General features: G+C 44.8%; 1 protein-coding gene and 1 long non-coding RNA gene across 3 annotated transcripts in view; one reads left to right on the top strand and one right to left on the bottom strand.

Moving 5' to 3' along the window:
* Positions 1–4862, bottom strand: part of KCNH8 (potassium voltage-gated channel subfamily H member 8) — a 492644-nt gene extending 487782 nt beyond the window's left edge. For both annotated transcript variants that reach the window (XM_070797270.1, XM_070797274.1), the window contains exon 1: positions 4627–4862. In XM_070797270.1, coding sequence (XP_070653371.1) covers positions 4627–4702 — 76 coding nt within the window. In that variant the 5' untranslated portion in view covers positions 4703–4862. The remainder of the gene's footprint in view (positions 1–4626) is intronic.
* A 388-nt stretch (positions 4863–5250) lies between these two features.
* Positions 5251–27036, top strand: LOC139180307 (uncharacterized). Its single transcript, XR_011564607.1, has 2 exons — positions 5251–5557; positions 26551–27036. It is a non-coding gene; the product is annotated as an uncharacterized lncRNA (long non-coding RNA).
* The last annotated feature ends 386 nt before the right edge of the window (positions 27037–27422 follow it).

Here is a 27422-nt window from a genome sequence, read left to right as displayed (position 1 = left end):
TAAAACCCCAAGGAACTAAATTCCTCCAACAACCACGTGAGCTTGAAGGGGGGCCTCGAGCCTCAGCTGATGACTTGGTTGCCACCTTGTGGCCTATGAAGCCCTGGGCACAGGGCCCAGCTGGTCCCTGCCTGATGTCTGACCTAAAGGACGCGTGAGAAGGCAAGTCACCGAGGGCGCGGCAGTTCCCTGCCCAGAAGCAGAAACCCAGCTCGGGAACCATCCCTCCGAACATAAAGAACGGGAGTAACAGCGACTTCCCGTGGCGTGTGAAACACAAACGAGCCTCTGCAAATCGCCGCTTGTGGGGAGACATCTATGCAGCGCTAGGTGATTCTGCCAGTGTTTCCCTGGGACAGCCCGTTACAGACAGACCCACACACGGTGGAGCTCACTCTTTCCATCGGCTACATGCCTTTGATGATATTTTCCACACTATAGCCCAGAAAAGACTCAGGAAGTCCCCAGCGCCCCCTTTTTCACTGTGCTCCCTTCCTGCAGCACTGGGTACCTTACCTTCTCTTTGTGCTTCCAATGTTATGAGATCTACATACTTTGAAGAAACTATAAAGACGAAAAGCCATTAAGAACTGCCTTTGTACAGGAAGCATTCCAGTTTAACAAATGTCCTTGGACCACTTTGCGCAGGAATACATAAAACATATGCAAATACGAGTGAGTGTCTAAGCCTCCATTATTTCTGAGTACTTGGACTGGAAGCTCCTTGACAGAGTCCAGTGGGCTACAGACTTCCTTTAGAGCTTCGACCTTGTTTCACTAACCCCAAAGGGAAAAAGGTTTTCCGGCCAAATTTTGATGTGACTGGAAAATGTAGGCTAATGCACCACTTTGTTTGGAAATGGACACTTTTCTTTTAAAGTTTTACATACTCAAAAAAAAAAAAAAAAGTGTTTTTCTCAAATGGTACCCTGTGGCAAATATTTGTCACACTGAAAAACTGTTTTTTAAAATATGCACTTATGTGTTCTGTTATTACACCTTCCCTTTGTCCAGATTAATATTCATGTACTTAAAGCAATTGTCGACTCTGAAAATAATTTTTTAAGTACATTAAAAGTGTAAAAATAAAACATTATGCAGTCACAATGTTAAGATTGTGTGTGTGTATGTTTAACTGTTTCAAGTGAGAAGTACAGCTATATGCTGAGTCAAAGAAATTCATTGGAATTACTTTTTCCCCCTAAATGGGGTACACATATTCAATACTTGCAAAGTTCTTAGTTTTTCTAAGTCTCATTTACATTCAGTTTACCAGGAGAACATACTTCAAGAGTAAATATATGCTAGGGTAGTTTTATGTGAAAAGATTTGTATTTTCCAGTAGTTGTTAAAATTATGCTGCATACGAGGAAAAACTTTCAGTTAACTGTCCACTACTGTCTTTCAATCCTGACAAAGAGGTCACCTCTTAAATATGAAAAAGAAAAAATATCCTATTATGCCAAATAATAAAGTGTCTCTGGTAGTGCTTTAGTCGCTCAGTGTTGCCCGACTCTTTGTGACCCCATGGAGTGTAGCCCACCAGGCTCCTCTGTCCATGAAATTTTCCAGGCAAGAATACTGGAGTGGGTTGCCATTTCTATCTCCAGGGGATCTTCCGGATCCAGGGATCAAACTCAGGTCTCCTGCATTGAAGTTGGTCTCTTGCATTGCAGGTGGATTCTTTATTGACTGAGCCACCAGGGAAACCCAGGGAAAGCATCAGTAGGTGATAAAAAGCATTATTAACTTCTTTGATGTTGTTCTGTGATAATACAGCAACTGATAAATTATAGGTTATGTTATAGGCTTTTATTGTCATATATTTAATTTTTCCTGGGAGAAATTTTTAGATGATGTTTCAAGATTTATTATTTTCCACTACAGTATTAAGTCAATAAGGATAATAATAATACCGCATGGTGGTTAACTAAGGGGGCTTGCTAGGGTTATTGTTTGGTCCCTTATTTTTTCAATGATATTGCCCAAAATAAAACAGAGTAAGAAGTTAACATGACTATAAAATATACCTAACAAATAAGGCAGAAAATGTACCAAATAAACACACTATGTTTTGAGTGCAGTAGCATTATTCTTTCTCCAGTATAATTTTTATTTGGGCAAGTGGTAATTTTGCAAATTTAAAACTTGCAAGTAGTTTTATCTTTCCCAAGGAAATAAATGACTGTTCTAAAAAAATCAAGAGAGAGGATGATCATAGGAAAAGAGTTTCAGGGACAGTAATTATACTTAATAAAATTGTGTCAATACATAAAAATAGAAAAAGATAAACTAAATATTTAGCTGAAATGGTTTGCCATGATGCTAGATACAGCAAAATGTGTGGCTAACTTTTGCTTAAAGTATTTTTTTAAGTTTCAGATTATTCAGGTCTTCTTGCATTTCTAAGGAAGTGCAAATGAGAAGACAGATTCCTCATTCCTCGAATGGGGTTTGTTAGGATGAGGGGTATCATTATATGCTGTGCTCCACTGATTTTCAGATTGATTTCATACACAGTGGTCCCCTCCAGGAATTCCACAGACCCTTGCAGCACAGACCAAGCATGCTCTCCCTCTACAGTTTCAGTTCTGCTATTATACTAAATGCTGGTTATGTGATGATGATCTTCCCAAACAAGGCTTTAAAACCTCTAACCTTCTATTTTATTCACATGAATGTGTAGTCAAATAGAAAAAGAGCTATTCAGTAGCACACCATTCCTTCTCTTAGATGTCCGCTGTTTATCAAATGTTACAGTGAAAGAGGCAGAGGTGTTCTTACAGATGATCCAAAGCCTCCTCTCATTAGCAACTGATACCTAAAAATAGCCCTGCTGACATTCCCAGGGCTATGCTGGGAACACACCGAATTCCATTCAACTTTAAATGACAATGAAATAAGCAACCACCGTTTACCAATTAGTTCATTTTCAATAGATGTATTTGTAATCAATATCAAAAGTCTTTGGGGTTTAAATTTTCAACTTCAAGAATAACATCCACTAGAAACTAATCAGTTCCTAATGTAATAAATAGTAGTAACCACAATCATGCATGAAGACAGCAGTGGTGATGTTGTGTAGAGGTTGGGTGGTGGGTATGATGATGGCATTGGCAAGGGTTTGAAAGTCTAATAATGATATTTTCTCTTCTTATCATCTGACTAAGACCATAGCATTGCTCTTCACTCATACCGTCTGACACATCTAGAACATAACAGGGGAGGGAAAGGCTAAAGATAAAGATAAAACCACCGGAAAGAATGTTCACAACAACCACCCCAAGTAGGCTGGATGTCAAAAATAAAAACTGAACAAAATCCAGTAAATATTTCATTTCTTCCTCACATAAACTTTCCTAACTACTCCTGAAGCGCATAAGTCCAGGATTTACTTCCCACCGGTAGTAAGACCGTGTATCCAGACTCCTGGAGTGAAAATTGTTACATGTGTGCTCCCCCATCAACTCCGAGAAATATGCCATCATCCTAAAAAGTGATATCGGAAACACTACAAGCCTTTTCTACACAGTTTTGTGTATAGGCAGAAAAGGAAAGACAACACGCAGAAGCAACGCAAGCTAGGAGGCCGGTGTGGGCATTCATAGAGAAACCAAGTGATAGCTTTTGCTGCGGGCGAAGCACAGACTGCTCGTTGCAAGGAAAACCAACCGCCCCTGTTGAAGGAGGGCTTGAGAAGCCCGGAAGTAACGGGGACCTGACCGTGGTCCTGAAAGAGAACCATTCGCAGATGTGATCACGTCTCCAAGAATCCACAGGGCATATCTTTGCTTTTAAACCGAAGCTTAAACAAGCTAAACGTCCAGTGATTTTCGCCCTCAAAATACATATGTGTATGTTGAAAGTTTCTCTTATGATAGATCAGCCTTTAGCATGCCCCGCATCTCTTTCCACAATAGTCTCTTCTGGAGTGCTAGGGTAATTCCAGATCGAAAGGTATTTTATTCTACCTGAGAAGTAGGAATCGATATTCTGATCAACTCACAACGCTTAGAATTCTACAGGAAGCTTACACTTGGTGATCTTGATTCTAGTTGCATTTCTTAAACTCAGATGGGATCATGCCTATTCAAAAGACTTTTCGGAATGAAGCTCCACCGAAAAAGAACACTCCAAACTCTCCCTATAATTTGTTGTTGTGTTAGTCGCGCTCAGTCTATCCAACTCTTTGCGACCCCATGGGCTGTAGCCCGCCAGGCTCCTCTGTCCACGGAGCCTTGAAACTCTAGATAGATTGGCAATTCACCAATATGGACAATTTTCATCTTCACCTTATAAAATTAATAAAAACCGATTTTTTAAAGAGACATTACGGGTCCCACAGTGGACACAGATGTAGGTCTTTCTTCAGATTCTTTTCCAGCCTTGACAAACCCTAGAATCAAGGGGGCCAAATACACCGAAGTGTTAACATTACACTGAAAAAAAAAAAAATTCTCCCCACAAAAGACACCTCGGCAGGAAGCGAAGGTAACACAGTCCCCTGGTGCAAAATGGACAGTGGGAACGAAAGTAATTTATATGAGAAAAGATCGTTTAAAAAAAAAAAAAATATATATATATATATATATATATATATGCAACTCATCCAAGTGCAAGACTTACGTGTTCCGTCAAAGCGGGTGGCGATGGTGTCCAGGAAGGTGTTCTGGGGCGCCAGCAATCCTTTCATAACCGGCATCTTTCCAGCGCGGTGTGAAATTCTCCATCAAAGTTTGTGCAGGAGGATGGCTCGGGAGGAAAGTGCCAAGAAGCGGAGTGGGGAGCGCAGGGCCGGCCGGGAGGGGGCCGGCGCCGGCGAGGGGCCGCTGCGAGCGGCGGGAGGACGCGAGGGCGGGGGCGCGGCTCCGGCGGGGGCAGCCCCGGGGCGCCCGCCCGGCCCGGCCCGCAGCGCCCGGCCCGCCTGGCGAGGCCGCCTGGCCCGCCCTCCACCCCCGCGGCCGCGGGAGCCCCGTCCCCCCGCCGCGGGTCCCCTCCCTGCCGGGCGCCGCGCCCTGACCGCCGGCGCGGGGGTCGCGAGGGCGGCGCTCGGGGCTGCGTGAGGCTCGGGGCGCGGGGAGACGCGAGCGAGCGCCGCTCCCGGCCCCGGGAGCCGGGGAACAAAGACCCCTTTGTTCCGCGCCGGCCCTCTCCCGGGGAGCCCGGAGTCCCGTGGGTGTGGTGTCGGCGAAGGGGAGGAGACAGGTCGGGCAGGTACCCGGCCGCCCGCGCCCCGGGGCCGGCCCCTCCCGGCGCCCCCGCCGAGCCCCGCGCCCGCGCCCCCGGGGGCGGCCCCCTCCCCAGGTCCGCGGGTGTCTCAACCGGGACACCGGCGCCGCCGGGGTCTCCGCACCTTCCCATCCCCGGCCCCGAGACGGAGCCTTCAGCCCCTCGCCCGCGGATGACCACTGGTCCCCGCAGGCCACGCTAAGCGAGGAGAACGAAGTGATATAATAGCTTTTTATATGGACGGTGAACGGGGTCCCACTCTGCGGGGAAAGGGGAACAAAACCTTTCTAGAAAAGTTTGCTGTTGCTATCGATTTGAAAATCGCCACGTAAGTAAACACCCGTGAGGCTGCCTAGTGAGAACGCTAAGGGCCGGGCGCGCCGGGGCCTCACCGGCCTTCCCCCTCGCAGGCTCGCGGCTCCGGGTAGCAAGCCCGGCCGCGCCCCCGGCCGGCGTCCGGGAAACGAAAGCGGCCCTCCGGGCCCGCCGCCCCGCTGGCCCGGGGACGCCCTCCCGCCCTGCGTCCTGCCCCGGGGAAGCCTGGCCCCGGCTGGGGGCGCAGCGCCGCCGGGAGCGGGGCACCTGCAGCCCGGCTTCCACGAAAAGTCCGCAGGGGAAGGGCGTGCGGGAGGCAAGTCGGGGAGGGGACCAGGGCTGGGGCACGAGGGGCAGCCCAGGTGCGGGCGCCCGCGAGCAGAGGCCGGGGCGGCCGGGTCAGCGCCGCCGGGCGAGAGCGGGCCCCAGGCCTCCGGGGTCTCCAGTTGCGGGGGCGCCGGGGGGACCCCGAGGCTGTCGTCACGACACGTCCAGGCCCCCGGGGGGCGGGCTGTCGGGGCGGAGGCACGCCCCCCTCTCCCCGCCCCGACCCCCCTTCCTGGTGATGCACTTCCTGCGGCCGAGGATTCCCTTTGTGTTGAAATTCGAGGAGATCCGGCCTCCGCGAGCGGCCGGAGGGGCGGCGGCGCGCCTGGCACGGGGTGGGCTGGGGGGGATTGGTGAGGGGGCGGCCAGGGCGACAGCGGCTGGCGGGGGGCGCAGAGTCCGCGCCCCCGTGCCCGGCCCGCCCGGCCCGAGCCAGCTGAGCTTGGCGGATACCGAGCTGCGCGGGCGGAGTCCTCCAGCGGCGCGCCCGCCACCTGCCAGTGGCTCGGGGTCCCCTCTTGGGCAGAGCGGAGACGGACAGACGAGGGGCGCCCTGCTGCCTGGACGGTGCAGGGGACTCTAGAAAAGCCAGCCTGCTGCCGTCAGGGCGCAAGCCGGGGAAACTCCTCCTCTGAGGCGGCCTGAGGCTCAAGAGAAATATAAAATACATGAAGTGTAAACCACGACTCGGCTTCAGAAAATTTGTACTTTTGGGCCGTGTATGTGTGTTTGTGTGTGTGTGTGTCTGTGTGTGTGTGTGTGTAAAAGCTGTTGTGTCGTGGGCTTGATCTGTATTGCCGAATGCATGAAATCACTTGTAAGAAACAAGCAACAGGAAGGACTTCAGAAGGGCAACCCCCCCACCCCACCCCAAGAAAGCGTCGGTTTTATGGCTAACGGAACGGGCATGTCACTGGCTGCTTTAGTCCTTCCTGCAACACCTACTCTGAGACCTGACAAGACTCCTGTCCGAAATGCCCGAAATGCTTATGCAAGATCGGGGTCCTATTGGTCTGTAGCAAGTGAATCTCACCGCCCCTTAGATATTTCCCCCGAGTGCCTGCTAAGTTCCTTCAGTCCTGTCTGATTCTTTGAGACTCTGTGAAGTGTAGCCCACCAGGTTCCTCTGCCCATGGGATTCTCCAGGCAAGGACACTGGAGTGCGTTGCCATGCCCTCCTCCAGGGGATCTTCCCGACCCAGGGATGGAGCCCTCCTCTCTTATGTCACCTGCATTGGCGGGCGGGTTCTTTACCATCTGGAAAGTCCCATGTTCTTCCCTACCAAGATGAAATCTTTCTTAAGGAAGTCATCAGCACTCAAGTCACTGGGTCCAGGCCATCTCTAAGCTTTGGCCCGGTCAAGGACCTAACCCTAAGTGTTTGCGAGGCAGATGAAGCCACACTGTGACTTTAAAACATGACCTTGTTGAGAGTTGAAGCCTATCCCAGTCCCCTGAGACATACTTTGGCACCTTGAAGTCAAAGAGGCTCAAGAATGAAGGAGACACAATGGAAACTTGGAATTCCAGTGTCATCTGTCACAAATCTCACTTCCTTTCCTTAAAGGAAATGTTCCCACTGTCCTGTGTGTACCAAGTCACTTCGGTCGGGTCCGACTCTTTGCCACCCTATGGACCGTAGCATCTCAGACTCTTCTGTCTGTGAGATTCTCCAGGTGATACTGGAGTGGGCTGCCGTGCCCTCCTCCACGGGATCTTCAGGACTGGTTGACAAAAAGGAACCCAGCTCGTCTCACTGAATACCTTTCCATCCTGTGGAAACCGTGACGTTTCCCTGTGACCTGAGTAAGACCACACCACGAGAACACAGGCCAACCACAAATCCACTAAGCCCAAGGCCCACACGAAGAGACTCATGTTCACAGAAGAGATCATTTCTTTGACTCATATGTAAGGACACAAAATCCCTCAACTCAGACCAGGGGACTCTGCCTTATGTTCAATAGAAGGCCTCTCTAGGTCAAACCAACCCAAACAAATTTCACTGATCTTCCATGTCACAAATCACCCTAAAACCCACAATAATAATATTTTGTTTTGCTCCTAGATCTGCCATTTGGGCAGGGCTCACTGGGACAGCGCGTTTCTGAATCTCTTCTGATATGGTTCCCTGACTTGGATGGAATCCGGTGCTGGCTGTCAGCTGGGGACTGAACCAGGGCTGGGGCTTGGGGGCCTGAGTTGTCCTTCATGTGAATCTCTTCAGGCATCCCTGGAGCACGGTGATTGGGCTTCAGGTGTGCAGAATCCCAAGAGACAGGAATTAGGAGCGACCCATTTCTTAAGGCCTGTCTACAAACTGGGAACAAAGCAGGCACAGAGCCCAGATTCAGGGGGAGGGAACACAGGTCTACGTGTTAGAATCTCTACATCAACTTGTTAATATTCCCACTTTCAAAGGAGGTTGCCTTATGGTAGTATTCCAGAATTTAAGAATCTGTTTTCACTTCGTGTGTTTTCATAAGAGTTTAGGTTACAAGATCTGGGCTCAAGTCAATGAATTTTGTAGGGAAAATGTAAGACGCAAGTGAAAAACATACAGGCAAATCACTTGAGAAGGAAAGCCAAATTGTGAGTGCCACTGTTTCCTTTAATGCTGATTCTTTCCTGCTGGGGAGAAGTCAAGGAGAGGGCTTGAGCCCTGCTTCACCTGCACTCCAGACCTGGGCAATCTCAGTCCGCCCTCCCCACCAGCACACGGCTAGAGCTGTTTTCAAAGACAGAGGCTTGATAGAGGAACCTGGTATTGAAACCACTGGGGCTGAACCCCATTGAGTGTGAGTGAGGGAACCTACTCAGTCATATGTGACTCTCTGCGACCCCATGGACTGTAGCCCACCAGGCTCCTCTGTCCTTGGATTTTCCAAGCAAGAATACTGGAGTGGGTTGCCATTTCCTTCTCCAGGGGATCTTCCCAACCCAGGGATTGAACCCAGGTCTCCTGCACTGTAGGCAGACGCTTTACCGTCTGAGCCACCAGGGAAGTCCGAACCCCATTAGGGCCTCTGTATAAATATTCAAGGTTCTGGTGGGCGAGTATGAGGTTCTGCTGTCTTGCAGCCACTCTAAACAAGCCTTGTATGTAAGTTCTCATGCTTATTTCGCCTCTCATCCACCCAGCTGGAGGGATCTGCCTCTTTCTTTGGTCTCCGCCTACGCCCGTTTTGGGGCCAGTTTCCGGTTTCATTTTGGGAGCTCCTGAGGTTTTGAACCAGCATCTCCCCTGTGCTCCATGCTGTTTTTTCAGTCTGGATGAGACTGCAAGGGGCTTTAGAAACCCCCGTACCTGTTTGATGATTTTAGGTCTTCAGGCACGTTTTCTAGACCATAGCACTCAGACAGACAAATGCTTCTTCTATGTTCATGTGTTTGACTCTAGGCTTTGAAAATATTCTTAAACTTTTTCTGGCAACAAGAATTTTAGCCCTCAAGAGAAGTAAGTATTTTAATTAAGAGACTGGTATAAAAGAGCGTCTACTCAGAAGTGTCTGTTCTAGATGTGACTTTACCACCATCCCCTTTGTAATTTTCCTGTGACCTTGGGCAACTCGTTTAATCTTTATGAGTTTCCATTTCCTCACCTGTAAAGTGAGGATAATACTTTTCCTACCTACTTCACTGGGTAGAAAAAAATATTTGTGCAAAATCTTTGAAGCCTATAACAAGTGGCATGTGTCGTAAAGGATTATTATTGTCGTCTATTAAGTATTTCTTCTTTTTTGGTATTCTGTGTCTCTGTGTGTGCATGCTCTTGCTCAGTCGTGCCTGAATCTTTGTGACCCCATGGACTGTAGCCCATCAGGTTTCTCTGTCCAAGGGATTTCCCAGACAAGAATACTGGAGTGGTTTGCCGTTTCCTCCTCCAGGAGATCTTCGCAACCCAGGGCTTGAACCCAAGTCTCCTGTGCCTCTTGCGTTGCAGGCGGATGCTTTACCACTGAACGACCTGGGAAGGCCCATTTTTGGTATTCTAGCACACCTAATTCAGTCCTTTATTGACAATAAATACTGTTGACTGACTGTTGTAATATGTGGTCTTATTAACTAAGAACAGGCTTCCCTTGTGGCTCAGCTGGTAAAGAATCTGCCTGCAATGTGGGAGATCTGGGTTCGATCCCTGGGTTTGGAAGATCCCCTGGATGAGGGAATAACTAAGAACACATTCATATATAATAACCTGTCACAACCCATGGCTTCTGAGCTTTTACTTCTAAACATGAATGGTTCCAGAGCTCAGAAGGAAAATCAATGTTTTTTTAAAAAAACTTCTACTTGTTTTGTTTTTGGCTGTGCTGGGTCTTCCTTGCTGCAAGGGTTTTCTTTAGCTGCAGTGAGCAGAGGCTACTCTCCAGTTACCGTGCTCCAGACTGAGAGACAACAGGCAGAGGTCGGTGCCACTGGAGAGGACCTGTGAGGTGACTGACAGCTCCCAGGAGGAGCAGCAGCTTGCAGTCAGACGTGGAGAGTGGGCTCAGGCACAGCCGCTCCTGGAGCCTCTCTGAGGAGGACAAGGCAGGACAGGCTGAGCAATTTAGGACTGGCTAGTTCAGGAAATTCTGAGGGCCTTTTTCTTTGGCTTTAAGTTACATGGTACCTGGCCTCCAGATGATTGAGAGCAGGGGAAATATTAGCTTAGAGCGTGAGACTTAGATAAGGAGGTGGTTGGTGATATAAGCCTGAGACTGGTTGGTTTTCCTATAAAAAGCACACTCATAGTTATCATTATCTTTAGGGATTAGTCAGCCCTGGGAAGCAGAAGCAGAAGATATTAAGAAGAGGTGGCAAGAATACACCGAAGAACTGTACAAAAAAGATCTTCACGATCCAGATAATCACGATGGTGTGATCACTGACCTAGAGCCAGACATCCTGGAATGCGAAGTCAAGTGGGCATCAGGAAACATCACTATAAACAAAGTTAGTGGAGGTGGTGGAATTCTAGTTGAGCTATTTCAAATCCTAAAACATGATGCTGTGAAAGTGCTGAACTCAATATGCCAGCAAATTTGGAAAACTCAGCAGTGGCCACAGGACTGGAAAAGGTCAGTTTTCATTCCAATCCCCAAGAAAGGCAATGCCAAAGAATGCTCAAACTACCGCACAATTGTACTCATCTCACATGTTAGCAAAGTAATGCTTAAAATTCTCCAAGCCAGGCTTCAGCAGTATGTGAACCATGAACTTCTAGATATTCAAGATGGATTTAAAGAAGGCAGAGGATCCAGAGATCAAATTGCCAACATCCGTTGGATCATCCAAAAAGCAAGAGAGTTCCAGAAAAACACCTATTTCTGCTTTATTGACTATGCCAAAGCCTTTGACTGCCTGGATCACAATAAACTGTGGAAAATCCTGAAAGAGATGGGAATACCAGTCCACCTGACCTGCCTCCTGAGAAATCCATATGCAGATCAGGAAGCAACAGTTAGAACTGGACATGGAACAAAGACTGGTTCCAAATAGGAAAAGGAGTCCGTCAAGGCTGTATATTGTCACCCTGCTTCTTTAACTTCTATGCAGAGTACATCATGAGAAACGCTGGGCTGGAAGAAGCACAAGCTGGAATCAAGATTGCCAGGAGAAATATCAATAACTTCAGATATGCAGATGACACCACCCTTATGGCAGAAAGTGAAGAGGAACTAAAAAGCCTCTTGATGAAAGTGAAAGAGGAGAGTGAAAAAGTTGGCTTAAAACTCATTGTTCAGAAAACTAAGATCATGGCATCTGGTCCCATCACTTCATGGCAAATAGATGGGGAAACAGCGGAAACAGTGGCTGATTTTATTTTGGGGGGCTCTAAAACCACTGCACATGGTGACTGCAGCCATGAAATTAAAAGACTCTTGCTCCTTGGAAGAAAAGTCATGACCAACCTAGACAGCATATTGAAAAGCAGAGACATTACTTTGCCAACAAAGGTCCGTCTAGTCTAAGCTATGGTTTTTCCAGTAGTCATGTATGGATGTGAGGCTTGGACCATAAAGAAAGCTTGAGCGTGGAAGAATTGATGCTTTGAACTGTGGTGTTGGAGAGGACTCTTGAGAGTCCCTTGGACTGCAAGAAGATCCAACCAGTCCATCCTAAAGGAAATAAGTCCTGAATGTTCATTGGAAGGACTGGTGCTGAAGCTGAAACTCCAATACTTTGGCCACCTGATGTGAAGAACTGACTCATTTGAAAAGACCCTGATGCTGGGAAAGATGGAAGGCCGGAGGAGACGGGGACGACAGAGGATGAGATGGTTGGATGGCATCACCCACTCGATGGACGTGAGTTTGAGCACGCTCTGGGAGTTGGTGATGGACAGGGAGGCCTGGAGTGCTGTGATCCATGGGATCGCAAAGAGTCGGACATGACTGAGCGACTGAACTGAACTGAACTGAGCCCTGGGAAGGGCAGTCTCCCTAGAGTTTGTAAGGCCCCCAAGTATCAGAGTATCAGAAATACAGAAAGTAAGAAAATATGGTCAATATCATTGGCCCTGTGATGAATGGATGTCAAATAGACAAATACAGAATGTAAGAAAACAGAGAAAGCAATCCAAGCATGGTGTTGGAAGAAAAGGAGCTCTGGGCAGATATTTGGTGCCAGGAAGTGTGCCAGTTGGGTGCCCTCTTTAGAGTGTCTGCTGGGAGGAGCATCACTGGTGACAGCATCTAGCTCTTATGCTAGATCGGCCACTTTCTCCATGCTGAGCCAGGCTCACTCAGAACTACTACCTGCCAATGGCCAACAGTATGCAAGAATTACAGCTTGGCCAACGGTGCCCAATGTGGGACTCTCCTAACAGGTAATCTTTGCTCTGGGATCCCTCATATCTCGGTGGACACTCAATTATGTATCCCACTTCCTACCCATCATCCTGCCTTCCTGTTCTTTCAGGGGTATCAACTTTGCATCACAGTCTGAAGACCCTCCCTGCCTTGCACATCTAACCCTGTCTTAGTGTCTGCTTCTCAAAGGATCTGAACTGACCTGGACACATCAGGGTGGGAGGTTTCCTGAGAAGAGAGACCCATGAGCATATTTGCTAGATTCTACTGCTGACAATGTATCTTAAACAGAAAAAAAAAAAAAGCATCATTTATTTCCCACTGCCTTCCTCCAGCATCTACTTTTCCTTTGTCTTTCCCCTCTTCAGCTCTGATTCACCATTAGCCCAACTGCAATCTGAAAACCAATCTAAAGCATCCTCTCCTACAGCCCAGTCATCTACCACTCATCTCTGCCTTTGAGCCGTCGCATCTGTGAAATCATTTCTGCATTTTCTCCTGTCAGCCTCCTGGTTGATATAGTCAGAGTTTTTCACTAGGATGATTTCCCCAGCTGGTCATCCTGCATAAAAACTATTCTTCTTTATTTGATCCTTTGTTCTGCAGCTAGCATAAAGTTTTTCTATAATAAGAATTAATCATATGGTCCCCTCCTTAAAACCCCTATATTTTAGAAGACAAGCAAAATTTCATCCCCTCTCCTATGGGGGCCAATTATCTGCCGCTGACCTCTGCACAGACCTGCAGCCTCATCTGCCAGCACACGTGGTGGTCTGGAGCCTGCATCATCCTGCCCCGGATCCATGCTGAGTTGTGTTCAGTTTCCAGAATGAACCGCTCTCCTTCAGGCCTCCTTCTCTTTTACAGTGTGTTACCTGTATCTCAGATGACCACCTTATAACTTTCCTCACCAACTGAACTCAACCCAAAGGTCACCTTCAGCATCGCTCCCACTGAAACCTTAACACTTGCCCTGTAGGTATAGGCATGAGCCTGCCATAAACGTGGAGTAACCAAAACAAAGCTGAAGCCAGACAAAGCTGAGGAAATACTGTGTGATGCTTATGTAGAGGCTTCCCTAGTGGCTCAAACGGTAAAAAATATTCTGCCTGCAATACAAGAGACAGGATAGACCCCTGGGCCAGGACAATCCCCTGGAGGAGAGCATGGCAATCCACTCCAGTATTCTTGCCTGGAGAATCCCATGGACTGATAAGCGTGGTGGGCTGCAGTCCAAATTGTCACAAAGATTTGGACATGACTGAAGTCGCAAAGAGTCGGACAAGACTGAGCGACTGAACTGAACTGAAGTGACTTAACACAGCAATAGCATCCTCAACTAGAGTAAATCTTCACAGTTGCCAAGTCACATGGCCAAGAATACAACCCATATCTTTTTGCCATTCAATGAATGTGAGCCTCTTTGGGAGGGCAGGAAGTGAACCTGGAGTTAATATTGGCTTTACTCATGTATTAGACAGCCTCATCTCTCCCTTGCCTTGAGGATGTTCTGCACAGGAAACTTAGTGCCCCTCAGTGTCTACTCCGACTCTCCAACACTCTGCTCAGGCCTCCTACAGCAAAGGCTGCCACCCAGTCTCATCAGACCTTCACGATGAACACCCTCCGTTTCCTGCTCTCTCATCTGCCAGTGAATTTATACCTGCATCCATTCCACCATCTTTTCTTTGCTGCCAGGGTATTATGTGTTCTTGTCCGTAGCATCATACAGCCACCTATACTTTTTTCATAGTCTAGAATCTTGCTCTTTCTCAAGACTTTCTTATATCTTTGTTTTCCCTCCCTACTAGCTCTTTCTGATAACCTAATCCAGACTCTCTGATTCTAAGAAGTAGCCTCCCTTGGCCTCGTCAATCCTTGCATTTCCTTCTTAGGCAGGTTTCCTGAAAATTAGTCTGTAACCAGCAGGACTGCTGTCTTACGTCCTTATTCCCTCCTCAACCCTCTATAAACTGGACTCATCTTCAACCATTCTACTCTCTTTGGAAGTCATCAATGACCTGCTTTTTTAAACTAATGCCCATTTTCCATCCTTATATCCCTGATTTTTTTTTTGTGTGTGCTGCATTTGATTCTGTCAACAAATTCCTTCTTAAAACTCCCTACTTCATAAGTTTCTAAGACAGCAAACATTATTTTCTTGGACAAAAAGATGCTTCCCTGCTAAATGTTCAGTATTCTTCAAAAGACTCTCTTCCTTCACCCATTCCTAGTGTTCGTCAAGATTCCATGAACTGGAGCACTAAACTTCTACATCTCAATTCTTGTCGTACTTTAAATACATGCTCTAGGAGGATACCTTCCATATCTTTGTCTGAAGCCCAAGACTCTCCTCTGAGCTTCTGACTAACAGTGTCGTCAAGCTTTATTTCACCCCTTGAATGTTCCTCCCACGTGAACTCTTATCCTTCCTGTCAGCTAATCTATGTGAGACTCTAGAAAGGCATCCTTCTTATACCTTATTCCCAGCATCCTTCAGATCCTTACCCCTTAAGTGGGATCCCAACTGTATTCTGAAGAATCTCTAACTTTTCCATCCAGTCAATGCCCTACTTTAGGGCTCTGCCATCCCTTGTAGGGGGGCTTCCCTAGTGGCTCAGATGTTAAAGAATCTGCCTGCAATGCTGGAGACCTGGGTTCGATCCCTGGGTCAGGAAGATCCCTTGGAGGAGGGCATGGCAACCCACTCCAGTATTCTTGCCTGGAGAATCCCCGTGGACAGAGGAACCTGGCGGGCTGCAGTCCATGGGGTCACAAGCATCAGATGTGACTGAGTGAGCACAGCACAGCACCCCTTGTGGAAACCCCTGCAATGCTCTCCTGACCTGAAGTTTTTTCTTCCTGAATCCTTTCTCTGCACTCCAGGCTGACATGACCCACCAAAAGGTAAATGTGATCATGTCACTTATCTTGCTACCTGTGGAATAAAGTCAAAGGTCTTTGTTTGAGCTCAGCTCAGCTCTCAAAACACATTTATTATCATCTTCACATGTTATATTCAAAGAGTCCCAAATTCTTAGAAGTTTCCAAAATGTAGAGTGGCCTTCTAGAGGCTGTGACTTTGATTATATTATCCTCAGTTACTGGAAGGTGCTTCCCAAACTTCCTGGGCATGACCACCATATCTAAACCTACTTTCTACTCCAGCTGAATTTGGATGCCACTTAAAAGAGAGCTGTTAGATGTCACAAGAGCTGTACATCAGTTGTTGAATATGATCTGACCTAGTATTACCTGTGTATTTCTGGGTGACTTATTTATCTTTTCTGAGTATCACGGGAATGATAATAGTGTACATTTCACAGGGCAATTGTGAGGAGTAAGTGAGGCAACCGAAAAAGGTGATTTGGACAGTATCCAGTGCTGTTCACCATTGTATTCCCAGTGGCTAACGTGGGCTCCAGCACATCATGACACAGAAACACCTGTTGAAAGGATACAAGTTGGTGATCCTAATTATTATCTTAATCATTTCACTATGCTAAAACTACCGCACAACTGCACTCATCTCACACGCTAGTAAAGTAATGCTCAAAATTCTCCAAGCCAGGCTTCAGCAATACCTGAACCTTGAACTTCCTGATGTTCAAGCTGGTTTTAGAACCAGAGATCAAATTGCCAACATCTGCTGGATCATGGAAAAAGCAAGAGAGTTCCAGAAAAACATCTATTTCTGCTTTATTGACTATGCCAAAGCCTTTGACTGTGTGGATTATTTCCAATAAACTGTGGAAAATTCTGAAAGAGATGGGCATACCAGACCACCTGATCTGCCTCTTGAGAAATTTGTATGCAGGTCAGGAAGCAACAGTTAGAACTGGACATGGAACAAAGACTGGTTCCAAATAGGAAAAGGAGTACGTCAAGGCTGTATATAGTCACCTTGTTTATTTAACTTATATGCAGAGTACATCATGAGAAACGCTGGACTGGAAGAAACACAAGCTGGAATCAAGATTGCCAGGAGAAATATCAATAACCTCAGATGCCGGGGTCCAGCCCTGGTGGATCCAGGGAATTCGAAGCGGGGACGGCGTCGGCGAGGATCAGGAAACAAATGCTTAATTAAACGTTAATTAAGGATATAAAGAGTAATAGAATAAGGATAGCTCAGTGAGGAAATTCAGTGGAGAAAAGAGGCTGAATAATTCAGCCAGAAGGTAAGAGAAAGAACGACATGGTGAGACCAAGTTTCGGTGAACAAGGCCCGCGCTTTATTTTCCAAAGTAGTTTTTATACCTTAAGTTATGCATAGAGGATAATGGGGGAAGGGGTAGAGTCAGGCAGCAAGCCAGGCTTTCTTCCTGCAAACTTATCATATGCAAAAGCTTTGGTGATTTGCATCATCTTCTGGCCCAGAGGCCTGTTAACATTTTAAGACCCTTTCTTCAGAAAACTTATTTTTCTCTAAAGGTGATAAGTCAAGCGCCACCCTCCAAAAGCATTAGATAAAGTTGCATTCCTACAGAGCAAAGGTGTGGTGGGCTATAACAAGAAAAAGAATTAACTCAAGGGTCCCAGGTTACAAACATTAAAGCTACTACTTACACTGATTATATTAATCAATACACTGCCAGGGACACAGCAGGTAAGGGATATGGAGACTTAGCAGCAAACATTGGCCCAGCAAGTGAAAATCCCTTCACCAATACAATTTCTAATCAATCTTTTAACTACTCAAAAGAATCTGTGTTTAGACAGTTTAGAACATCTCCTGCCCCTCACAGTTGGGAGGCTCTGAACAATCACATGTGGCCAGAAAAACCTATTCAGGCAGGCTAGAGGATTTCCAAAGGAGTTTGTAGGTTAAAACACTGTCACACCCAGGAATTATTAACTGGGGCTATAAGCTCTTTTTTCAGAGAGAGGTAGTGGGGGACAGCCCCCCATAAAGTCAGAGGTGTAGGTGAAAGCACAAAGCAGAAAGTAGGCAGACTCTGGTTTTGGGGGTAGATGCTCGAGAATTTCCAGGGGGACTCCTGAGGCTTGATCCCGCCTTTGCATATGCCAAGCCTCCTTCCTCAAGACCTTTGCCAGGGGCGGAGCTCACTCCCTGCACTCAGATATGCAGATGACACCACCCTTATGGCAGAAAGTGAAGAGGAACTAAAAAGCCTCTTGATGAAGGTGAAAGTGGAGAGTGAAAAAGTTGGCTTAAAGCTCAACATTCAGAAAACGAAGATCATGGCATCTGGTCCCATCACTTCATGGGAAGTAGATGGGGAAACAGTGGAAACAGCGAGAGACTTTATTTTGGGGGGCTCCAAAATCACTGCAGATGGTGACTGCAGCCATGAAATTAAAAGACACTTACCCCTTGGAAGGAATGTTATGACCAACCTAGATAGCATATTCAAAAGCAGAGACATTACTTTGCCAACTAAAGTTCGTCTAGTCAAGGCTATGGTTTTTCCTATGTCATGTATGGATGTGAGAGTTGGACTGTGAAGAAGGCTGAGCGCTGAAGAATTGATGCTTTTGAACTGTGGTGTTGGAGAAGACTCTTAAGAGTCCCTTGGACTGCAAGGAGATCCAACCAGTCCATTTTAAAGGAGATCAGCCCTGGGATTTCTTTGGAAGGAATGATGCTAAAGCTGAAACTCCAGTACTTTGGCCACCTCATGCGAAGAGTTGACTCATTGGAAAAGACTCTGATGCTGGGAGGGATTGGGGGCAGGAGGAGAAGGGAACGGCAGAGGATGAGATGGCTGGATGGCATCACTGACTCGATGGACGTGAGTCTGGGTGAACTCCGGGAGTTGGTGATGGACAGGGAGGCCTGGCGTGCTGCGATTCATGGGGTCGCAAAGAGTCGGACGGAGTCGGACAGACTGAACGACTGATCTGATCTGATTACATGGTTTGATATCTGTCAGTTTATCCCTCTGTCTCTTATACCTGACACTAAGCTCTTTAAAGTTTATCTTAAGGAGATTAGCTTATACAATCTTTTATTTAAGGCTATTTGGCGCAGATGATATATTTCTAAATGTTTAATGAATGAGGAATAAATGAATGGGTGAGTGAAATTTTTCTAAAACAGGCCCTCCCCTGAAGCAAGAGTCAACAGTAACTGTAGGACTTTCATTACAATTTCTTTTGTACTTTCTCTTGTACTTCCCCTTGTTGATTGATATCCTGAAAGCAGGATCTGGATGTGGGCGTTCACTTTTGATTTATTGATCTACAAATCACAGGAATTTGAACTTCAAAGAATATTCTGAGTGCTTTTCATAATTTTCCTGGATTGTTCACTTACATGCAAGAAATGAAGGGAGGGCTTGGTAGGTGATCCAAACTTCTCTGTTCAAATTAGCAAATAGGTACTTAATAATAATGTATATTCCTTAAGTGACATAAATTTAAACTTATAGAATATTCATTAAATCTATAACCATTCACTAAGAATTCAAGGTGGTGCTGTCCTTCATTAGGATCCCCATCTCTCTATGACATGTGGATTTTTAAAAAGGAGGGCTCCATTTGTTGGATGCCTATTAAACTAAAGGAATTATCCATATTACAGATGGGTGGATATTCATGAAGTGTAAGGTGGTACTATTCTTATTTAATAAAATAAGCCTATCATTTAATAAACTTATTTATTTTATAAAATAAGCCCTGGCCTGCTGCAGGGTCAGGGGCACTCCTCCTTCTGAAGGAGGTTGACATTATCTTCATTACCTCCACCATAGTTTGGTTTCAGGTCAAGCTACAGGGAGGGAACAGAGCCACATGCATCAACAGAAAAATTGGATTAAAGATTTACTGAACATGGCCCTGCCCATCAGAACAAGAACTGAACTGAACTGAACTGAACTGCTTTACAGAACTTTGCTGTTTTCTGTCAAAACTTAACATGAATCAGCCACAGGTAGACATATATCCCCTCTGTTTTGAACCTCCCTCCCCATCGTACCCCTTTAGGTTGATACACAGCCCCTGTTTGAGTTTCCTGAGCCGTACAGCAAATTCCCCTTGGGTATCTGTTTTACATATGGTAATGTAAGATTCCATGTTACTCTCTGCATACATCTCACCTTCTCCTCCCCTCTCCCCATGTCCATAAGTCTATTCTCTATGTCTGTTTCTCCATTGCTGCCCTGTAAATAAATTCTTCAGTACCATTTTTTCTAAATTCCATAGATATGTGTTAGAATATGATATTTATCTTTCTATTTCTGATTCACTTCACTCTGTATAATAGGCTCTAGGTTCATCAACCTCATTAGAACTGACTCAAATGCATTCCTTTTTATGACTGAGTATCAATAACCTCTGGAGAAGGCAATGGCACCCCACTCCAGTATTCTTGCCTGGAAAATCCCATGGGTGGAGGAGCCTGGTAGGCTGCAGTCCATGGGGTCGCGAAGAGTTGGACACAGCTGAGTGACTTCACTTTCACTTTTCACTTTCATGCATTGGAGAAGGAAACGGCATCCCACTCCAGTGCTCTTGCCTGGAGAAACCCAGGGACAGGGGAGCCTGGTGGGCTTCCGTCTATGGGGTCGCACAGAGTCGGACAAGACTTGAAGCGACTTAGCAGCAGCAGCATCAATAACCTCAGACATGCAGATAACACCACCCTTATGGCAGAAAGTGAAGAGGAACTAAAAAGCCTCTTGATGAAGGTGAAAGAGGAGAGTGAAAAAATTGGTTTAAAGCTCAACATTCAGAAAACTAAAATCATGGCATCTGGTCCCATCACTTCATGGCAAATAGATGGGGAAACAGTGGAAACACTGTCAGACTTTATTTTTGGGGGCTCCAAAATGGTGATTGGAGCCATGAAATTAAAAGATGCTTACTCCTTGGAAGGAAAGTTATGACCAACCTAGATAGCATATTCAAAAGCAGAGAGATTACTTTGCCAACAAAGGTCCATCTAGTCAAGGCTATGGTTTTTCCAGTGGTCATGTATGGATGTGAGAGTTGGACTGTGAAGATGGCTGAGTGCCGAAGAATTGATGCTTTTGAACTGTGGTGTTGGAGAAGATGCTTGAGAGTCCCTTGGACTGCAGGGAGATCCAACCAGTCCATTCTAAAGGAGATCAGCCCTGGGATTTCTTTGGAAGGAATGATGCTAAAGCTGAAACTCCAGTACTTTGGCCACCTCATGCGAAGAGTTGACTCATTGGAAAAGACTCTGATGCTGGGAGGGATTGGGGGCAGGAGGAGAAGGGGACGACAGAGGATGAGATGGCTGGACGGCATCACTGACTCGATGGATGTGAGTCTGAGTGAACTCCGGGAGTTGGTGATGGACAGGGAGGCCTGGCGTGCTGCGATTCATGGGGTCGCAAAGAGTCGGACACGACTGAGCAACTGAACTGAACTGAAGAATGAAAAATGTTCAGCACCTTTTCATGTCTTTGTTAGCCATCTCTATGTGTTCTTTGAAGAAATGTCTGTTTAGGTCTTTTTCCCACTTTTTGATTGGGTTGTTTTTCAGGTATTGAGTTGTATGAGTTGCTTGTATATTTTGGAAATTAACCCTTGGCCAGTTGTTTCATTTGCTATTATTTCCCACCATTCAGAGGGTTGTCTTTTCACCTTGCTCACAGTTTCCTTTGCTGTGCAAAAGCTTTTAAGTTTACTCAGGTCCCACTTATTTATTTTTGTTGTTATTTCCATTACTCTAGGAGATGGATCATAGAGGATCTTGCTTTGATTTATGTCATCTAGTGTTCTGCCTATGTTTTCTTCTAAGAGTTTTATAGTTTCTGGTCTTCCATTTAGGTGTTCAATCCATTCTGACTTTATCTTTGTGTATGGTGGTAAGAATTGTTCTAATTTCATTCTTTTACATGTAGATGTCCAGTTTTCCCAGCACCATTTATTGAAGAGCCTGTCTTTGCCCCATTGTATATTCTTGCCTCGTTTGTCAAAAATAAGGGACCCATAGGTGTGTGGGTTTATTTCTGGGCTTTCTGTCTTGTTCCATTGGTCTATATTTCTGTTTTTCTGCCAGAACTGTACTGTCTTGATGACTGTAGCTTTGTAGTATAATCTGACATCAGGAAGGGTGATTTCTCCAGCTCCATTCTTCTTTCTCAAGACTGCTTTGGCTATTCGGGGTCTTTTGTGTTTCCATATGAGTTGTAAGATTTTTTGTTTTGATTCTGTGAAAAATGCCATTGGTAACTTGATAGGGAATGCATTGAATCTGTAGATTGCATTTGGTAGTATGGTCATTTTCACAATATTGACTCTTCCTACCCTGGAACATGGAATATCTCTCCATCTGTTTATGTCACCTTTGATTTCTTTCATTATTATTAATTAAATGTCTTATTATTTTCTGTGTATAGTTATTTTGTCTCCTTGCTGCTGCTAAGTCACTTCAGTCGTGTCCGACTCTGTGTGACCCCGTAGACGGCAGCCCACCAGGTTCCCCCGTCCCTGGGATTCTCCAGGCAAGAACACTGGAGTGGGTTGCCATTTCCTTCTCCAAAGCATGGAAGTGAAAAGTGAAAGTGAAGTTGCTCAGTCGTGTCTGACTTAGCGACCCCATGGACTGCAGCCTACCAGGCTCCTCCATCCATGGGGTTTTCCAGGCAAGAGTACTGGAGTGGGGTGCCATTGCCTTCTCCTTTGTCTCCTTAGGTAAGTTTATTCCTAGGTATTTTTGCTGCAGTGGTGAATAGGGTTGATTCCTTAATTGCTCTTTCTGATTTTTCATTGTTAGTGTATAGAAATGCAAGTGATTTCTGTGTATTGATTTTGTATCTTGCAACTTTCCTAAATTCACTGATTAGCTCTATTAATTTTCTGATACTATCTTTAGGGTTTTGTTTGTACAGTATTATGTCATCTGCAAACAGGGAATGCTTTACCTCTTCTTTTCCAATCTGGATTCCTTTTATTTCTTTGTCTGCTTTGATTGCTGTAGCTAGGACTTCCAGAACTATATTGAATAATAGTGGGGAAAATGGACACCCTTGTCTTGTTCCTGGTCTTAGGGGGAGTGCTTTCAGTTTTTCACCATTGAGAATAATGTTTGCTGTAGGCTTATCATAAATGGCCTTTACTATGTTGAGGTAGGTTCCTTCTATGACCATTTTTTGAAGAGTTTTAATCATAAATGGGTGCTGAATTTTGTCAAAGGCTTTTTCTGCATCTATTTAGATTATCAAAAATTTTTTTATCTTTCACTTTGTTAATATGGTGTAGCACATTTATTGATTTGCATATATTGAAGAATCTTTGCATCCCTGGAATAAACCAAACTTGAAAATGGTGTATGAGCTTTTTGATATGTTGCTGAATTCTATTTGCTAAAATTTTATTGAGGACTTTTGCATCTATGTTCATCAGGGATACTGGCCTATAGTTTTCTTTTTTTGTGTTGTCTTTGTCTGGTTATGGTATCAGGGTGATGATGGCCTCATAGAATGAGTTTGAAAGTGTTTCTTCCTCTGCAATTTTTTGGAAGAGTTTTAGAAGGAAAAGCATTAGCTCTTCTCTAGATGTTTGATAGAATTCTCCTGTGAAGCCATCTAGTCCTCACTTTTATTTTTTGGGAGATTTTTTTTTTTTATCACAGCTTCAATTTCAGTGCTTGTAATTGAGTTGTTCATAATTTCTATTTCTCCCTGGTTCAGTCTTGGAAAATTGAATTTTTCTAAGAATCTGTTCATTTCTTCCAAGTTATCTATTTTATTGCCATATAGTTGTTCATAATAGTCTCTTATAATCCTTTGTATTTCTGCATTGTCTGTTGTAACTTCTCTTTCTTTCATTTCTAATTTTGTTGATTTGATTCTTCTTTTTTTTTTTCTTGATGTGTCTGGCTAAACGTTTGTCAATTTTGTTTGTCTTCTCAAAGAACCAGCTTCTAGTTTTATTCATCCTTACTATTGTTCCTTTCATTTCTTTTTTGTTTATTTTTGCTCATATATTTATGATATCTTTCCTACTATCAATTTTAGTTTTTTGTTGTTCTTCTTTTTACAGTTGTTTTAGGTGTAAAGTTAGGTTGTCAATTTAATGTTTTTCTTGTTTCTTGAGGTAGGATTATGCTGCTATAAACTTCCTTCTCAGAACTGCTTTTGCTGCATCCCATAGGTTTTGAGTTGTCCTGTTTGCATTGTCATTTTTTCTAGAAATTTTTTGATTTCCCTTTTGATTTCCTCAGTAACCTATTGGTTATTTAGAAACGTGTTGTTTAATCTCCACGTGTTTGTGTTTCTTGCAGTTTTTTCTTGTAATTGATGTCTAGTCTCATAGCGTTGTGGTTGGAGAAGATGCTTGATATAATTTCAATTTTCTTAAATTTACTGAGGTTTGATTTGTGACCCAAGATGTGGTCTATCCTGGAGAATGTTCCATGTGCACTTGAGAAGGTGTATTCTTCTGCATTTGGATGGAATGCCCTGAAGATATCAATGAGATCCATCTCATCTACTGTATCATCTAAGACTTGTGTTTCCTTATTAATTTTCTGTTTTGATGATCTGTCCATTGGCATGAGTGGGGTGTTAAAGTCTCCTACTCTTATTGTGTTACCGCCAATTTCTCCTTTTACGTCTGTTAGTGTTTGTCTTATGTATTGAGGTGCTCCTATGTTGGGTGCATAGATATTTACAATTGTTATGTCTTCCTCTTGGATTGATCCCTTGATCATTATGTAGTGTCCTTCCTTATCCCTTGTAATATTATTTAAGATCTATTTTGTCTGATATGAGGATTGCTACTCCAGCTTTCTTTTACTGCCCATTTGCATGCAATATATTTTTCCATCCTCTCACTTTCAGTCTATATGTGTCTTTAGGTCTTTATTTGGTTTCTTGTAGACAGTGTATATATGGGTCTTGGTTTTGTATCCATTCAGCCAGTCTGTGTCTTTTGGTTGGAGCATTTAATCCATTTACATTTAAATTAATTATTAATATATATGTTCCTATTGCTATTTTCTTAATTATTTGGGGTTTATTTTGTAGATCTTTTTTCTTCTGTTGTATTTCTTGACTATATAAGTTCCTTTAACATTTGTTATAAAGCTGGTTTGGTGGTACTGAATTCTCTTAACTTTAGCTTGTCTGAAAAGCTCTTGATTTCTCCATCAATTTGAATGAGATCCTTGCTGGGTACAGTAATCTTGGCTGTAGATTTTTCCCTTTCAGTACTTTAAATATATCCTCCCATTCCTGTCTGGCCTGTAGAGTTTCTGCTGGAAGATCAGCTGTTAAGCATATAGGGTTTCCCTTGTATGTTACTTGTTGCTTCTCTCTTGCTGCTTTTAATATTCTTTCTTTGTGTTTAGTCTTTGTTAGTTTGATTAGTATGTGTCTCCTTGGGTTTATCCTGTATGGAACTCTTTGTGACTCTTGAACTGGATTGACTATTTCCTTTTCTATGTTAGGGAAATTTTCAACTATAATCTCTTCAAAAATGTTCTCATACCATTTCTTTTTCTCTTCTTCTTCTGGGACTCCCTATAATTTGAATGTTGGTGTGTTTTATATTATCCCAGAGGTCTCTGAGACTGTCCTCAGTTCTTTCCCTTCTTTTTACTTTATTCTACTCTTCAGAAGTTACTTCCACCAGTTTATCTTCCAGCTTACTGATTCATTCTTCTGCTTCAGATAATCTGCTATTGATTACTTCTAGACTATTTTTAATTTCAGCAATTGTGTTGTTTGTCTCTATATGTTTATTCTTTCATGCTTCTAGGTCTTTGTGAATTGATTCTTACATTTTCTCCATTCTGTTTTCAAGGTTTTTGATCATATTTACTATCATTATTCTGAATTATTTTTCAGGTAGTTTGCCTATTTCCTCTTCATTTATTTGGACTCTATGTTTCTAGTTTGTTCCTTCATTTGTGTAGCATTTCACTGCCTCTTCTTTTTAGTCACACTGCCCCTGGGTTCCAGCTGTGGTTTTATTTCCACCTCTGCAGTGGGTCGTCCTCTGGGATTTGCTCCTGAGGCTGCCCTGGAGGACTTGGGTGTGCCCCAGTGAGGGCCAGGTGTGGAGGTGGTGCAGCTGTTGGGTCACAGGGGTTCTGGCAGCACCAGGTCCTCAGGGGAGTTGACGGCTAGGGCAGCAGGAAATACAGTGCTCTAGAAGGGCCTGGCAACAGTACTGGCCAACACGCTCCAGTGTTCTTTCCTGGAGAACCCCCTCCCTGACAGAGAAGACTGGCAGGCCCCAGGCTACGGGGTCGCAGAGTTGGACACGACCGAAGGGACCCTGCGTGCCCAGACGCAAGACTTCTTTTGCCTGTGGCAGCTCTGCCCCTGTGAGGTTGAGTGTGAAGGTGGCACAGCTGCTTGGCTTGCAGGGACATGGACTGCCTCCACCGCAGGGGTTATGTCCCTATCAGAATCCTTTTTTCGAGCCTCTTGTAGCTGGTGATCAGATGGCCTCTTTGGCCAGTCTTTCTCCCTAGCCTTCACCCTGGAGCTGCTCCACAGCCCCTAAACTTCAGTTCCCAGCCACTGCCCCTTCTAGGGCACCTGTGTCCCTGTCCAGGGTATGTATGGCTGCGGCAAGGACTGTCTGATTCTCCTTCCATTTAGGCTGCCACAGCTCAGCTGTTTCACTCTCAGCCTTAATGTTTCTCCTCTGATCAGACAATTGCCCCCACGTGGGGATCAGACCCCTGCTTCAGTTCCCCCACCTGCCAAGGGCAGGTCCAGTCCTACCAACTCTACTGTTTTTCCCCAGCTCCTTCATCCTACCAAGTTTTGCGTGGTTCCTTATTTTCTTTTCCGCTGGTCAGGTCCCCCTGTCTGGTCTCAGCTGGTGTTCTGCATGCATTTCTGTGTCTGAGGGTGTGCTCCTGATGTATCCATGGAGAGAGAGGCACTCTGTTCACCTAATCCTCCACCATCTTGTTCTCTCTCTCAAATAGATGCTTTTGAACTGTGGTGTTGGAGAAGGCTCTTGAGAGTCCCTTGGACTGCAAGGAGATCCAATCAGTCCATCCTGAAGGAAATCAGTCCTGAATACTCGCTGGAAGGACTGATGCTGAAGCTGAAACACCAGTACTTTGGCCACTTGATGGGAAGAACTGACTCACTGGAAAAGACCCTGATGCTGGGAAAGATTGAAGGTGGGAGGAGAAGGGGATGACAGAGGATGAGATGGTTGGATGGCATCACCGACTCCATGGAAGTGAGCTTGAGCAAGCTCCAGCAGTTTGGTGATGGACAGGGAGGCCTGGCATGCTGCAGCCCATGGGGTTACAGAGAGTCTGACATGACTGGGTGATTGAACTGAACTGAAATGTATTCATAAAGGGAGCTGTTCCTACTTCTTAAACTATTTCAAGGCCGTTTATACTAATAGTTAAAAAGCATATATGGAAATGTTGTTCAAATAAAGTTAACAGGAGTGATGAGATAGAAAGTTTTTTCTTTCCAGTCTGACATATTTTCCAGATTTTCTATATCCACTATTTTATGATAAAGTACAAATTACACTGAAAAATCAACATTAAAAATCAGAAGTCATGTAAAGGAAGGGACAGTCTGGCAGGCAATAAATATGATATATTCATCTGAGCATTATACTCTGTCTTAAGACAAGGCCAAACCAAGGCCCATTGATTGTAAACATCAGTCATTTGGGTGAGATCAACATCTTGCCTAGAATTAAATTTCAAGGAAAAAATCTGTCACTTGATTTTATTGAAATAGCAAAGTATTAAGCATTGAAAATTCAAGTGTCACCCAAAGCTTATCTTCATCTAGTTTGTGATTTTGAACACATTTCCTACCTTTG

This window comes from Bos indicus, chromosome 1, assembly GCF_029378745.1.
Source record: "Bos indicus isolate NIAB-ARS_2022 breed Sahiwal x Tharparkar chromosome 1, NIAB-ARS_B.indTharparkar_mat_pri_1.0, whole genome shotgun sequence".
NCBI classification, from domain to species: domain Eukaryota; kingdom Metazoa; phylum Chordata; class Mammalia; order Artiodactyla; family Bovidae; genus Bos; species Bos indicus.
The sequence above is the reverse complement of the archived record's forward strand: the minus strand, read 5'-3'. Positions and strand labels throughout refer to the sequence as shown.